Source organism: Canis lupus, chromosome 5 (assembly GCF_011100685.1).
Source record: "Canis lupus familiaris isolate Mischka breed German Shepherd chromosome 5, alternate assembly UU_Cfam_GSD_1.0, whole genome shotgun sequence".
Lineage (NCBI taxonomy): Eukaryota > Metazoa > Chordata > Mammalia > Carnivora > Canidae > Canis > Canis lupus.
The window spans coordinates 56,736,416-56,751,074 of NC_049226.1; the positions used below are offsets into that span (position 1 = coordinate 56,736,416).

The 14,659-nt window shown below is 61.3% G+C and overlaps 1 protein-coding gene across 1 annotated transcript in view; it reads left to right on the plus strand.

The window, feature by feature from the left end:
- Positions 1-13,610, plus strand: part of AGRN (agrin) — a 33,844-nt gene extending 20,234 nt beyond the window's left edge. Inside the window, 31 exon segments of the mRNA XM_038537548.1 lie at positions 9-215; positions 1,312-1,530; positions 1,606-1,800; positions 1,889-2,089; positions 2,173-2,321; positions 2,401-2,506; positions 3,321-3,437; positions 3,519-3,683; positions 3,867-4,010; positions 4,118-4,242; positions 4,319-4,424; positions 4,521-4,853; positions 4,934-5,071; positions 5,515-5,642; positions 5,757-5,871; positions 5,955-6,074; positions 6,203-6,261; positions 6,263-6,560; positions 6,745-6,937; positions 7,097-7,312; positions 7,691-7,920; positions 8,024-8,158; positions 8,372-8,468; positions 8,579-8,743; positions 8,844-8,955; positions 9,412-9,528; positions 9,639-9,831; positions 9,918-10,005; positions 11,147-11,371; positions 11,806-11,909; positions 12,289-13,610. Coding sequence (XP_038393476.1) covers positions 9-215; positions 1,312-1,530; positions 1,606-1,800; positions 1,889-2,089; positions 2,173-2,321; positions 2,401-2,506; positions 3,321-3,437; positions 3,519-3,683; positions 3,867-4,010; positions 4,118-4,242; positions 4,319-4,424; positions 4,521-4,853; positions 4,934-5,071; positions 5,515-5,642; positions 5,757-5,871; positions 5,955-6,074; positions 6,203-6,261; positions 6,263-6,560; positions 6,745-6,937; positions 7,097-7,312; positions 7,691-7,920; positions 8,024-8,158; positions 8,372-8,468; positions 8,579-8,743; positions 8,844-8,955; positions 9,412-9,528; positions 9,639-9,831; positions 9,918-10,005; positions 11,147-11,371; positions 11,806-11,909; positions 12,289-12,446 — 4,958 coding nt within the window. The 3' untranslated portion in view covers positions 12,447-13,610.
- Positions 13,611-14,659: the final 1,049 nt, after the last annotated feature.

Consider the following 14,659-nt stretch of genomic DNA (forward strand, 5'->3'; position numbering starts at 1 on the left):
CCTCCCAGACCAGTGTCCAGATGTGTGCAGGTTCAATGCTGTGTGTCTGTCCCGCCGAGGCCGCCCCCGCTGCTCCTGTGACCGTGTCATCTGTGATGGGGCTTATAGACCCGTGTGTGCTCACGACGGGCACACGTATGATAATGACTGCTGGCGTCAGCAAGCTGAGTGTCGGCAGCAGCGCACCATTCCCGCCAAGCACCAGGGCCCGTGTGGTGAGCACCGGCGGGTGGGGCCCGTGCTGAGAACGGGCTGGTCCTGAGTCGGTCCTGAGTCAGTCCTGCTGCCTGTCATCACACACCATCTCCATCCTGAGTCATGCTCCTCCTGGGGTCCTGGGTGAGGGCCAGTTGTGGGGGAGGCCTGGCAGGGCTGTCGTACATCAGTAGGCTCTAGGGAAGTGGATTCTGTGTGGAGGGTGTCTGGAGCCCCCAGGGGCAGTGGGCAGAGGCAGGGGTCACTGTGCAGGCTCCCTCGTACCCGTGTAAGGCTGTCTTGCCCCAGAAGCCTCCAGTCCCGGGGCCCCACACTGGGGGCACCACTGTCCCCCCAAAGGCCAAGTGTCAGTCAGCCCTTAGCACAGGGAGTGGAGGGGTGGGGGGGTGGGGGGCAGAGAGCGGAGCCGGCGTCTAATGTGTGGGCTGGGCTGCCGCGGCTCTGCCAACACCCCACTCTGTGTCCGTCCGTTGGTCTGTCCGTCTCTCTTCCATCTCTCCGCGCTCTCTGCGTCTGTCCTTCCTTCCCTCTCTGCTCCGCCTCTTGTGTCTTCCAGCCTGACCTGCTGGCAGGATGAGGTACCGCGCCTGCCGCCAGGAGCCCACAGCCCGAGGTCTGCCCCGGCTCATTTGGGGGGGGGGGGTGGCTCGCTGCTGCCTGGCCTTGTGGTCCTCAGAGCAAGTGGACAGACACCTCCTCCTCCTTGTGGCCCTGGGGTGACTGTGGGCTACAGGCCCCGCCCCCCCACACTAGGGTGTCCCAGGGCTGCTGGTGGTCAGCGGTCAGCAGCCTGGGTGGCTGCACAGCCTGGCCCTTCCTCAAGCTGCTTTGGGCAGTCAGGAAGGTCCTATGTCTTGGGGGCAGCCCCTCCCGCACTCAGGCAGGGGCTGAGGCTGTTTGGGTCTGTGTCCCTGTCTGCGTCTGTCCTGTGTCTGCCCCTTTCTCTGCTGTGTCCTGAGCATTCGGCTCCTCTCCCCGTCCACTTTCCGTCCGCTGTCCCCACCCTGGGAGAGGGTCTGCTGCGTGGAGCTGGGGGCTTTGTGCATGAGCCTGGGGGGATGGGAGGAGCTCACTGAGGGCCTGTATTCTCCCCAGACCAGCCCCTGTCCCCGTGCCTTGGGGTGCGGTGTCCTTTTGGGGCAACATGTGCCGTGAAGAATGGGGAGGCTGAGTGCGTGTGCCAGCAGGTGTGTTCGGGCATCTATGATCCTGTGTGTGGCAGTGATGGTGTCACATATGGCAGCACATGTGAACTGGAAGCCACGGCCTGCGCCCTTGGACGGGAGATCCGGGTGGCTCGCAGAGGACCCTGTGGTCAGTAGTGGGCAAATGAGTCTTGCTAGGGGGTTGTGAGTCCTGGTTGTCATGGTGACAGAGCCTCTTCCTCAGACCGCTGTGGGCAGTGCCGCTTTGGAGCTCTGTGTGAGGCTGAGACTGGGCGCTGTGTGTGCCCCTCCGAGTGCGTGGCCTCGGCTCAACCTGTGTGCGGTTCTGATGGGCACACGTATGCCAGCGAGTGTGAGCTGCACGTCCACGCCTGCACACACCAGATCAGCCTGCATGTGGTCTCAGCTGGACACTGCCGTAAGTGGGGTCATGGGTGTGGGCAGGCCGTGGTCCTGTCTCCCTCAGCTGGGGTCCACTGACCCCTACCTGGCCCTGCCCTTTGCAGAGACCTGCGGAGACACAGTGTGTGCTTTCGGGGCAGTGTGCTTGGCTGGGCAATGTGTGTGTCCCCGATGTGAGCGACCCCCACCCGGGCCCGTGTGTGGCAGCGATGGTGTCACCTACGACAGTGCCTGTCATCTCCGAGAAGCTGCCTGCCAGCAACAGACACAGATTGAGGAGGCCCGGGCGGGGCCCTGTGAGCAGGGTAGGTTTGGGGATGCCAGGCAGGGGCTGCTGTGTATCAGCCTCCAGCACGACCCTGTGGGTGACCCAGCCCCCTCCCCACAGCTGAGTGTGGCTCTGGAGGCTCTGGCTCCGGAGAGGATGGCGAGTGTGAGCAGGAGCTGTGCCAGCAGCATGGCGGTGTCTGGGATGAGGACTCGGAAGATGGGCCTTGCGTCTGTGACTTCAGCTGCCATAGCGTCCTGAGGAGCCCGGTGAGGCCCCCACCTCCCCTGGCCCTGGGCAGGCAGCGAGGAATGGCTGTGGCCACCCACCCTGACACCACCCCTCCAGGTCTGTGGCTCAGATGGGCTCACCTATGGCACCGAGTGTGAGCTGAAGAAGGCCAGGTGTGAATCGCGGCGAGAACTGTACGTCACAGCACAGGGAGCCTGCCGTGGTGAGTGGGCCCTTGAGGCCCATGTGGGTGTGTGCACGAGGGCCCATGCACACCTGTGCAATCGCCTGTGTGTTCAAAGCCGTGTGTACATGTAGGAGTGAGGCACACACGTGTGCATATCTTCATGGGTGTTGTGTGTGTGCTGGGGCGGTTCTAAGAGTGCAATGCTGGTGAGTATTCATGTTTGTGCAACTGCAGCATTTGGGCATGGGTGCCTTGTGGTTAGCAGGGTGCACTAAGCACCTGAGTTCTGTGGGCCAGACTGGGCTCCGGGTGGGGAGGTGGTGGACTGGTGACGCCCCCCACTTCGGGACACTTTCTGTCTCCTGGGGGGAGGCTGATGGTGACCCAGTAAATATTACATTTACCATCCTTACCTGTGTGCACAAGTGCTTGTGAGCGTGTGCAGATGTATGTGTGCACACATGTGTGTCTGTGTGGGTGTGTTTGATGCATGGAGTTTGGGAGGAACATGGGTAAATGTGCACACACACGTTTTTGTACACGTATGTACCAGTTGGTAAAAACACCGTAACCTAAGCATGTTTGGTTCTGGTTGTATGTGTGTGTATGTGGCTGTATGGCCATGATCTTGGGGCGCTGTGCATGTTCTCGGTCCTGTGTGTACAGGTGTGTTTTTATAACTAGTGTGGGTCCTCTCCTATGACCTGAGCTCCAGGTACCCAGGTCCTGCTGGGATTTGGCATCAGGAGGGCTGAGTGGTGACAACCAGGGGAGGTTGAGGTGGAGTGGCCAGGCCCAAGGTAGACATCTGGCAATGCATGACATCTGAACTCTCTGCCACTCCCTGCAGGCCCCACCTTGGCCCCATTGCTACCTGCAGTTCCTCCGCACTGCACCCAGACCCCCTATGGCTGCTGCCAGGACAACGTCACTGCTGCCAGGGGTGTGGGCCTGGCTGGCTGCCCCAGTGAGTACTCAAGCCCAGCCCTAGCCCACAGCCAAGTGGACGTGTGTAGCTGCAGTGACCTTATCCTGCCCTGGCTTGCAGGCTCCTGCCAATGCAACCCACATGGCTCCTACAGTGGCACCTGTGACCCAACTACGGGTCAGTGCTCTTGCCGCCCAGGCGTCGGGGGCCTCAAGTGTGACCGCTGTGAGCCTGGCTTCTGGAACTTCCGTGGCATTGTCACTGATGGCCGGAGCGGCTGCACCCGTGAGTGACAGGGGCAATGGTCAGTCCCCCGCCGAACATTCCCCCCTGTCCATCTTGTCCCTGTGCTCCTTGTCTCACCTGCTCAGACCCTAGCCTGACCCACACCAGGCAGGAACTGGGCCAGGCTCTGGAGCCAATGGGGAAACGAGGCGCAGACCTCAGGTTCCTCCCCCTGCCTCCCAGCCTGCAGCTGTGACCCCCGGGGCGCTGTGCGGGATGACTGCGAGCAGATGACCGGGCTGTGTTCATGTAAGCCTGGGGTGGCTGGACCTAAGTGCGGGCAGTGTCCAGATGGCCACGCTCTGGGCCCTGGCGGCTGTGAAACAGGTGAGAGCCAAGCCAGGCACTGCCCTTGGCTCTCCATGCTCGAGGTGGGGCCATCATAGGGGTCAGGCCTCCTCAGCTGGCAGCAGGGTCTCCCATGTCTGCTTCAGACTCCTTGGCGCCTGAGACGTGTGCTGAGATGCACTGTGAGTTTGGGGCGTCCTGCGTGGAGGAGGCTGGCTCTGCACGCTGTGTGTGCCCAACATCTACCTGTCCAGGGGCCAGTGCTACCAAGGTGAGGGCTGGGGCATGTGGGGGGCTGTGGGTGTGGGGAGAGGGCCTCTCCCCAGCATCCTTGCCCTGTGCCCCAGGTCTGTGGGTCAGATGGAGTCACCTACGGCAATGAGTGCCAGCTGAGGACCATCGCCTGCCGCCAGGGCTTGGACATCTCCATCCAGAGCCTTGGCCCGTGCCAGGGTGAGGCCTAACCCACTGCCTCAGAACTGACCAAGAAGGCCTGACTGGGCTGACTACCTGACCCGGCCCTCCACTCAGACTCTGTTCTCCTTGCAGAGACTGTTGCTCCTGGGGCCCGCCCAACATCTGTACCCAGGGCCACCTCAGGGCTCAGCACGAGCAAGGCGCTGCCACCCGCCCCCAGCACCCTCCCCCTGGCTCCCAGCAGCACCCCTCATAGCCGGCCCACGCCTCGACCCTCACCAGGATCTCGGACCACTGCCAGCATTCCCAGGACTGTCACGAGGCCTGTGCTGACCATGCCCCCCACAGCCCCCGCCACGGCAGCCAACCTCGCCACATCTGCTTTTGGCGAGTCTGGCAGTGCTGACGGGAGCGGCGATGAGGGGCTGAGTGGTGACCTGGAGGCCAGTGGGACTGGCTCAGGGGGTGAGCATGGTCTCAGGGACATGGGGGACAGGGCCTGGGAGGGCTCTCCCTCTGGCCAGGCTTAGACTATACCTCCCCAGGACTCGAGCCCCCTGAAGGTGGCAGTGCTGTGACCCCTGAGCCACCCATGGAGAGGGCTTCTTGCTACAACTCGCCTTTGGGCTGCTGCTCGGATGGCAAGACGCCCTCGCTGGACGCAGAGGGTTCCAACTGTCCTGGTGAGTGGGTAGCCGGGGACTGGGGTGGAGCGTGAACAGTGGCCTGGACACGGCCAGAAATGCAGTCTCTCTTCCCAGGCAGGAGGCCTGCCCAGAAGGTGGGCGCTCAGGGTTTATGGTCTTCTGATTTTAGCATACATGTGTACATGGCCTTGGGGATTCAGCATAGGCATGCACATGTGTGGTCTCAGCCCCCACAAATGTGTGGGTACCTGGGACCCTGTGGCTAACTTGTCTCTCCTGTTGCAAGCCCGCCTGGAGCACTGCTCCAAGAAGTCTGCCTGGTAACTGCTGCCAGCCCTGCCCCGACACCCCACTAACCTCATGCCCATCTGACTAACCCACCCTGCACCCCATGTGGTTTGCTGCTGGGGCCTGTACCCATGGCCTGCCCAGAGGCCAGGCAGGTGCCAGGCAGGGCCTCACTGCCTCCTCCCCCACAGCCACCAAGGCGTTCCAGGGTGTGTTGGAGCTTGAGGGCGTGGAGGGGCAAGAGCTGTTCTACACGCCGGAGATGGCTGACCCCAAGTCAGAGCTTTTTGGGGAGACTGCTAGGAGCATCGAGAGCACCGTACGTGCAGGGGTGCAGCTTTCCCTAGGACAGACCCAGACGAGCTGGAGTGGGAGGGCCTAACAGCCCGGCCCCAGCAGCTCCCCAGAGCCCTCACCCACTCCCCACCTGCAGCTGGATGACCTCTTCCGGAACTCAGAGGTTAAGAAGGACTTCCGAAGCGTCCGGCTGAGGGACTTGGGGCCTGGCAGCTCAGTCCGAGCCATTGTGGATGTGCACTTTGACCCTGGTGAGTCCCCCACCCTGGGCCCTCTTGGAGGCAGCAGGTGTCTCTGTGGGGCTCTACCATGCTCCATGTCCCCTCCTTCTCAGCCACAACCTTTAGGGCGCCTGATGTGGGCCAAGCCCTGCTCCGGCAGATACAGGCATCCCGGCGCCGGTCCCTGGGCGTACGGCGGCCACTGCAGGAGCACGTGCGCTTTATGGACTTTGGTGAGTGCCAGGCTGGCAAAGTGCTGCAGCTCACCTGTCCCCTTCCCTGCTACCCCCAGAACCCTTGACCCTGCTGGCCCTGCCTGTGCTCTGCTTTCTGTGGGTCCTGACAGTCCTCCTCCCCCCAGACTGGTTTCCTGCGTTCTTCACGGGAGCCACCACAGGAGCAACACCAGCCGCAGCCACAGGCCAGAGCCACCACGGTGGCCCACCTGCCACCTGCTGGGACCCAGTGGGCCCTCTACCCCAGTCACACAAGCCGGCCTGTGGGCAGGACCACAGCTCCACCCACCACACGCCAGCCTCCCACCACTGCTCCCCGTCGCGTGCCCGGACGCCGGCCCTTGCCCCCAGGCACCCAGCAGCCCCCGAAGCCCTGCGACTCCCAGCCCTGCCTCCATGGGGGAACCTGCCAGGACCAGGACTCGGGTGGAGGCTTCACCTGCAGCTGCCCAGTGGGCAGGAGGGGTGCCGTCTGTGAGAAGGGTAAGGGTCATCCATGATGGAGAGAGGCAGAGAGGCAGGGAGGCAGAGGGGAGCAGGTTGTAGCTGGGCCAGGGCCAGGGTCAGGGTGGGGAGCCAAGGCTGGGGCTTTCAGTTTGGAGGAGCACAGCAAGGGGGGCCAGCATCCTGTGCACCCTTCCAGCTGGTCTCCCCCATCTCCCTGCAGCCCTGTACCTCTCGGTGCCAGCTTTCAATGGCCGCTCCTTCCTGGCCTTCCCCACCCTCCGTGCCTACCACACGCTGCGCCTAGCACTTGAGTTCCGGGCACTAGAGCCACAGGGCCTGCTGCTCTATAATGGCAATGCCCAGGGCAAGGACTTCCTGGCATTGACGCTGCTGGGGGGCCGTGTGCAGCTCAGGTCAGTGGATAGGGCAGCCCAGAGGGGGTGGGGGGACATGCTGGGGTGAGGGTGGCCAGGGGTGGAGCCAAGGCGGGTGAGGAGTGAGGGCGAGAGGCTGAGGTTTGGCATGGCCCTGGCTCCCTTTGGCTGACCTGAGGGTCTACTCCCATCCATCAGGTTTGACACAGGTTCCGGGCCTGCAGTACTGACCAGCTCAGTGCCTATAGAGCCTGGCCGCTGGCATCGCTTGGAGCTGTCTCGGCACTGGCGCCGGGGAACACTTTCAGTGGATGGTGAGCCCCTGGTGCTGGGCCACAGCCCCAGCGGTACAGATGGTCTCAACCTGGACACAGACCTTTTTGTGGGCGGCATCCCTGAGGATCAGGCTTCTGTGTGAGCATCAAGGAGGGTGGGGTAGCCCTGACCCTGGACCCCTGACCTGTGGGTGGCACCCAGGAGGCCCAAGCTGTGGATAGCAAAATGGGTGGAAGGACAAGTGTGATGATGGCAGTGACCCTGATCGGATCCTGATCCTGGTCCTCACCCTGTGCCCTGGGTGGCTGCCGTGTTACCACTGAGAAGGGGCTGGGCCAGCCCCCTTGACCCTCAGTGCACTTCTGGGTTCTGTCCTGTTTGTGGGACTGGCCATTCCGGGAGCCCCTAGAGGAGGGATAGGCTGGGGACCACCTCGATCCTGGCTGGCTGGAGGTGCCAGTGTTACAGTTGCCTTGGTCTCTGGCCTCTGATGCCCGACCCTCCTCCTGGCGGCAGGGTACTCGAAAGGACGTCCATCAGCGTTGGCCTCAAGGGCTGCATCCGCCTGCTGGATGTCAATAATCAGCGTTTAGAGCTCAGCAGCTGGCCAGGGGCTGCAGCCCGAAGCTCCGGGGTGGGCGAGTGTGGAGACCACCCCTGCCTGCCCAACCCCTGCCTCGACGGGGCTCCGTGTCAGGCCCTGGAGGCTGGCATGTTCCACTGTCAGTGCCCACCTGGCCGCTTTGGTGAGGGTGGGGCCCAGGCCGGGAGCCGGGGTGGGGGTGAGGGCATGCCCGTGTGTCTGTGGGCAGGGGCCCGAACCTCCTGGGACCCCATCTTGTCTCCTAGGTCCAACCTGTAGTGGTGACAAGAACCCCTGTGAGCCGAACCCCTGCCATGGGGCAGCCCCCTGCCGTGTGCTGCCTGATGGGGAGGCCAAGTGTGAATGCCCCCGAGGACGAGGGGGTGCCATCTGCCAGACAGGTGGGGGCCCTGGGCCGTCAGTGCAGGGAGGAGGGTGGGGATGAGGAGTTGAGGGTTAAGCATTTGGGTGTGGGTTCTGGTTGATGTTAGGGTCACGGTTCAGGTCGGTGTTAGGGCTTGAGTTAGTCCTGGAGCTTGCAGATCAGTGGAGTTACAGGAAGCCCCAGGGGTCAGGGCCGGCCCCCCATGTGACCACTGTCCTCTCCTCCACAGTCTCGGAGCGGGATTCTTCCCAGCCCTTCCTGGCTGACTTCCATGGCTTCTCCTACCTGGAGCTGAAAGGGTTGCATACCTTTGAGCGGGACCTGGGGTCAGTAGACAGAAGTGGGGGATGAGGGGAAACCTCCCCCTAACCCCCGTCCAGCCTGCAGGCTGAAGGGCCATTGAGATGCCTGCCCACTTGAGTCTAACTGACCCCAGGGAGAAGCTGGCACTGGAGGTGGTGTTCCTGGCCCGTGGGCCCAGTGGTTTGCTCCTCTACAATGGGCAGAAAACAGACGGCAAGGGGGACTTTGTGTCACTGGCGTTGCATGACCGCTTCTTGGAATTCCGCTATGACCTGGGCAAGGGAGCAGCGGTCATCAGGTGCGCCCTCGTGGCTGGGCATGGGGGTGAGGCTGGGGACACTCTGGGGTGGCCGGCTGGCAGGGCCCAGAGCCTGCTCACTGTAACCCCTCCTCACCAGGAGCAAGGAGCCGGTGGCCCTGGACACCTGGACCAGGGTCTCACTAGAGCGCAATGGCCGCAAGGGTGCCATGCGTGTCAGTGATGGGCCTCGCGTGCTGGGAGAGTCCCCGGTGAGTATCCCTGCCGCCCTGGGCCTCCCATCACCAACTTGCCTGCCTCCTTGCTCCTCCCTGTTCTCCTGGGAGGCCTGGCCGCCCCCACCCCACAGCTGGCTCTCACTGAACTGTTTTCTCCCCCATCCGCCCTGTGCTCTGACTGTCTCTCTCTGCCCTCACTGCTCTCTGGCCCTTGCTCTGCAACCCCCACCCTGCTCTTCGGACGACAGAAATCCCGCAAGGTACTGGTCTCTTGCTCTCACCCTACTCATTTACCTTCTAGAGTAGCTCCTGCCCCCACTAAGTCCGCATTGGCCATGTTCGTGATTAACTCTGCCTCCTAGCTAGGCTGATGGGCGAGGGGGCGGTCCCTGCAGGCTGGTGGGGCTGCTGGTCTGGGGCCCTGTGTCTGGGTCTCTGCCCAGTGCACAGGCCCCGCAGCCCCTCACCCACCATCTCCCCCCACCCCAGGTGCCACACACTGTCCTCAACCTGAAGGAGCCACTCTATGTTGGAGGGGCCCCTGACTTCAGCAAACTGGCCCGGGCAGCTGCGGTATTCTCTGGCTTCGATGGCGCCATCCAACTGGTACATGGGGCAGGGGTGGGGCCCCTCCCAGAGGTGGCCCAGAGGTGGTGGCTGCTGTGGTAGAGAGGCCAGCAGTCCAGACAGAGGTTCTCCATCTTTTATCCCTCCAGGTCTCCTTGAAAGGCCACCAGCTGCTGTCCCAGGAGCACGTGGTGCGGTCAGTGGATGTCTCATCTTTTGCCCACCACCCTTGTACTCAGGCCTCGGGCCACCCATGCCTCAATGGGGCCTCCTGCCTCCCTCGAGAGGCCTCCTATGAGTGCCTGTGCCCCGGGGGCTTCTCAGGGCTTCACTGTGAGAAGGGTAAGGATGAGCGCTGCCCAGCCCCTGGCTGAGACTGGATGGGGGGAGCCCTGTCCGAGGCGGCCCTCACCCCGACTATCTCTCAGGGCTGATTGAGAAGTCAGCAGGGGATGTGGACGCCCTGGCCTTTGACGGACAGACCTACGTCGAGTACCTCAATGCCGTGACTGAGAGGTAACACGCCACCTGGGAGCCGGGCACCCCTCTGCCCTCTGCGGTCTGTCTGGTCCTGTCCGTGCATGCCATGCACGGTAAGACGCTGGACCCTCCACACCCACCCTCCTCCTATGGCCAGGAGGGCAAGGCCCAGTGTTCACCCCCTCCTCCACTCTCCTTCCTTCTCACCACCTGTCTCTTTGTTTCCAAGCGAACTGACCAATGAGATCCCAGCGTAAGTAGCACCTTGGCCCCCTCTCCCACCTTCACTCTCACCCATCTCAGCTCCTCATCCACGGCAGCACATCCCAAGCCTCACCCCTACCCTGCAGAGGGCAGGGGCGAGACTTTCCATTCTGTGTAGGAGAATGGGGTGAGGGGTTGTTCATGCTGAGGGCCAGTCACTCCATCCACCCCCTGTAGCCACTGCCCTGACACAAGGCACCAGCATAGTGTGCACGTGTGTGTGTGTGCCTTAGAGGGCATGTATATGTATGCATGCATTAGAGGGCACGTGTGTATGCGTGCACATGCGTCCCTGCACGTGTACCTCATGTGCCTATGTGTATACAGACGCACACATGCGCTCAGACATCCAGGGGCCTTCCCAGGCATCCGAGCACTCAGCCTCCCCTCTCCATCTCTGCCCTTGGCCTGGGTCATGCCCACCAACTGTATGTGTAAGCACGTGACCTTGCCCCGGCTCTGTGGCGGGTAGAGCCAGGTCCCGGGGTCCTGTGTGTCCCCCATGGGTGCTTGCTCTCTCACTCTCCATTGCTGGAAAGGGGACTTGGGGAGGGGCTGCCAGGTCCCCCCACAGACCCTACAGTACAGCCTGTCTGTCCCCTGCTCACCTGCTTCCCCTCTTTTCCGGCTTCTAAGTCCTGATGCTCCGGATTCCGGGGCCCTTCCCAGGTGAGCAGTGGCACCCCAACCCCTGCTGTCTGCACCTCATTCCTCTGCTTATGTATCTGCCATCTGGCCCTGTGTCCTAGCGTCCATCTCTCGGCCTGTCTGTGCCATGCGGGAGTCCACCCACCCGCCCATCCAGTCTCCCCGGGTCTCCTCACAGCTGCGGTCATGGCCCTGGCCCTCCCTCCTCCCGCCCCCCATCTCTGGCTGCCCTCCTGGAGGCCCTGACCCACTCTCTGCTCCGCAGTGAGAAGGCCCTGCAGAGCAACCACTTTGAGCTGAGCCTGCGCACGGAAGCCACTCAGGGGCTGGTGCTGTGGAGCGGCAAGGCCACGGAGCGGGCCGACTATGTCGCACTGGCCATCGTGGATGGGCGCCTGCAGCTGACCTATGACCTGGGCTCCCAGCCCGTCGTGCTGCGCTCCACCGTGCCGGTCAACACCAACCGCTGGCTACGAGTCAGGGCACATAGGTCAGTGGGAAGCCTGGTACACCCAGAATAGCGGCGGGTGGTGCCTGGACTTGCCCAGCCGGGGTGTGCCCAGTCACTCATGACCACTGCCAGTGATGGGGGAGGGACAGGAGGACAAAAGAGAAGCAGTTACGGCCGAGGAATCCCTGATCCAAAAGGGGGGTACTTGCTCTGCCCCATTTATGTGTGGAGACCTGTCTGTATAGTCTGAGCCTGGCCATCCCCTACAGCAAAGTCTAACCCATATGAGGCCCCCCCCACCGCCCTAGCCACCACGTGTTCTGCTAGGGACCATGGCCATCTCATTCTAGACCTGGGGGTGATGATGGTGAGCCCCAGGGCAGGGCTTCTGGGTGAGAGGGATATGGGGCTCAGATGGGGGTTGGGGGCAGATGTGACCTCTGGAACTGTCTGATGGCCTCACCCACCCCCAGGGAACAGAGGGAAGGTTCCCTTCAGGTGGGCAATGAGGCTCCCGTGACTGGCTCTTCCCCGCTGGGTGCCACACAGCTAGACACAGACGGAACTCTATGGCTGGGTGAGTGTTTTCGGGTCAGCCAGAGTGGGGGGAGCCCCCCCAGGGTCTCAGAATCTCTGAAAGACAGACCTCATCCCCTGGGGTTAGCAACTAAGAGTGCCACCTGAGTCACCCCATCCAGGAGGGCAGACCAATGAGTCAGGGTAGGGCTCTGTCCACTTCCATCTTAGGCACTGCAGTTCCCTGGGCGATTGTGACTGTGGGGCGAGGAGGCTGGAGCATGTCTCCTGGTCACATGGTTCCCTCACCCCCAGGGCACCAACAGGCCCCAGGTAATTCACTTGGTCTTTCTAGTATGGGCGGGTCTCTCTGCTGGCTGGTGCTCCAGGCTGCCCATCCCTTTGTCACACCGGGCGGTCTTCCTCCTGTCTTCCTGCAGGTGGCCTGGAGAAGCTGCCCATAGGCCAGGCCCTGCCCAAGGCCTATGGCACGGGCTTTGTGGGCTGCCTGCGGGATGTGGTGGTGGGGCAGCGCCCACTGCACCTGCTGGAGGATGCTGTCACCAAGCCAGAGCTCCGACCCTGTGCCGCCCCATGACATACAACACAGTCCACTACCTACCCCGTTGTCATTATTTTCTATTTTTGTAAATTCATTGCTTTTTTGATATGGTTTTCTTGCCTATGTGTTGGCCAGAGGGACTGCTGGACCAGCCTCCCTACCGTCCAAGCAGACAAGCTACAGAGATAAACTCTGTCTCGGGACTTGCAGGGGAGTTGGCGCAGGCAGCTTGAAGGGCTTGACCAGCAGCAGCCTCAGGATGTGCGCCTCCACCTTGGCCCACTGTCTCAGCCCCTTCTGCTGGGCCTCCCTGTGTGTCCACTGTGTCCCCAGAGCAGGGAGGTGCTGCTGGGGCTTGAGGGGGCCCTTCTTCCACACAAATCCTAAGGGGTCTCTCCAGGTTCCCACTTGAGCTGCTCTTGCCCACTGCGTGTGCTGTAGGCCAGGGCTAGCCTCGAGCCCACACGGCCTCCTCCCAGGCCTCCTGTGCCAATACTGTGACTTAGAAGCAATGTTACTGTTGGGGCTGTGCTTCCCCTTCCTTCAACTATGTCCACCAGTCCCTGAGTGCTGGAGAACAGAGGCCAGGCCCAGACCTGGTCAGGGCACCTTGGCCCTTAGCTGGCCTTGCCTGTCTACTCAGCCACCTTGGACATAGCTGTGTCCTCTCCCTGAGACCCCAGGTCCCAGTAGGAGCCCTGAGAGGGAGCAGAGCTGCTATGTGATGTGGTTGACGACCATGCCTCTTGGCTTGGCCAGCTGCCATCCCCCTCTCAAGGATGGATGTCCAGGTCTGACCACCAACCTTTGTGCATTGATTTCATTTGACACCTGCGATGACAGGGCCATCATCCTTCCTGTCCTGCCCCAAGGTCTCCTGAGTCCACACACCACAGCAAGCACTGGTGTGAGGGGTGTCATTGTCCAATACCAAGGCCAAGGGGTGAGTGTAGAGGCAGCAGAGAAAACTGCAATGTTACACCCCATCTCACCTGTCCCCCACCCCCTGTCCTGTGGGGGTGGCAGCCCTAACCCTCCCACAGTGGTGAATGGGCCAGTGAGCCCAAAGGCTGGAGGGACCCCCATATGTCATGTTACTAACTACAGTCTGTGTCTGTGTCTGTGTCAATCACCGTGAAATAAAGTCTGAACACTTTAAAAGAGGTGCTGGCATCTGTCCACACCCAACACCACCCCTGAGCCCTGCCTGGCCGAGTGATCACTGACCTGGCTGCCTCCTCTCTTGTGGCTTCTTATTCAGCTTTGGTGTTTTGTTTTGTTTTGTTTTGTTTTTTTTATTCAGCTTTGTGATACAGCACAGGCTCCAAGCTTCCTTAGGAGGCTCTGGATGGAGCAAAGGGCCTTGCACTGGGGTGTAGGGCTGCTTTTCGCAGAATGCACACTGTTCTGGATGGGGGTGGTGCCCATGTGCATGTGTGTGTCTGCACACATGTCCTCTACATCTGTATGTGAGCACTGGATGGGAAGGGGAACTGTGAGGAGAGTGGTCTGGTTGTACTAAGGACAGGAGGGTGGGGGGCCTGGAGGTGCAGCCAGGGTGGGTGGGTGGGTAGGGCACACACCCTTTTCATTGGCCTAGCTGGGAGGGTGACTATTGGCCCTACTGGGAGACCCTAAGTAGGAGTCCCTGACATGGGTTGGTCCTGTGGAGCTATGACCGACCAGCCCCACAGTGTCTGTGAACCTCTAACAAGGATCAGGGGAAAAGGAGAGTTGAGTGGCCTTCTCTCTGAAACTCGTGACCTTTATAAAGGATAACTAAATGTTCTTTTTGTTATTGTTGTTAATAGAAAAAAGGTAGAAAATGAATATAAGGAAACAACAACAACAAAAAAAAACATGCACTCTGCACCCAGGTGACCTGTTAGCCCATGCACATTCACATTTTAATCCATTATTCCTTAACTTGTTTGTTCAGGAGACATGTGTGGAATGCATGCTGTGTTAGTGTATGCCAGTCAGTTGTCAGGTGCTGGGAAAGGGAAGGAGCGTGGCTCTGAACCCCAAGATGCTGAGGAAGGATAGACAGGAGAAGATGCTTACAAGGGGCAGGACTAGCCTGAGGCTCCAGGGAAGGTCCAGGAAAACCTGGAGCTCAGACCCAGGCCTGAGGGTGAGGAAGTTGCTAGAGCAAGGGTGTGAAGGCCTGAGGTAGGGCAGGAGGTATCTGTACCTCAGTGCAAGTGTCCTGCGGCTAAACGGAAGTGATCTGAGCAGGAGGAAGTGCA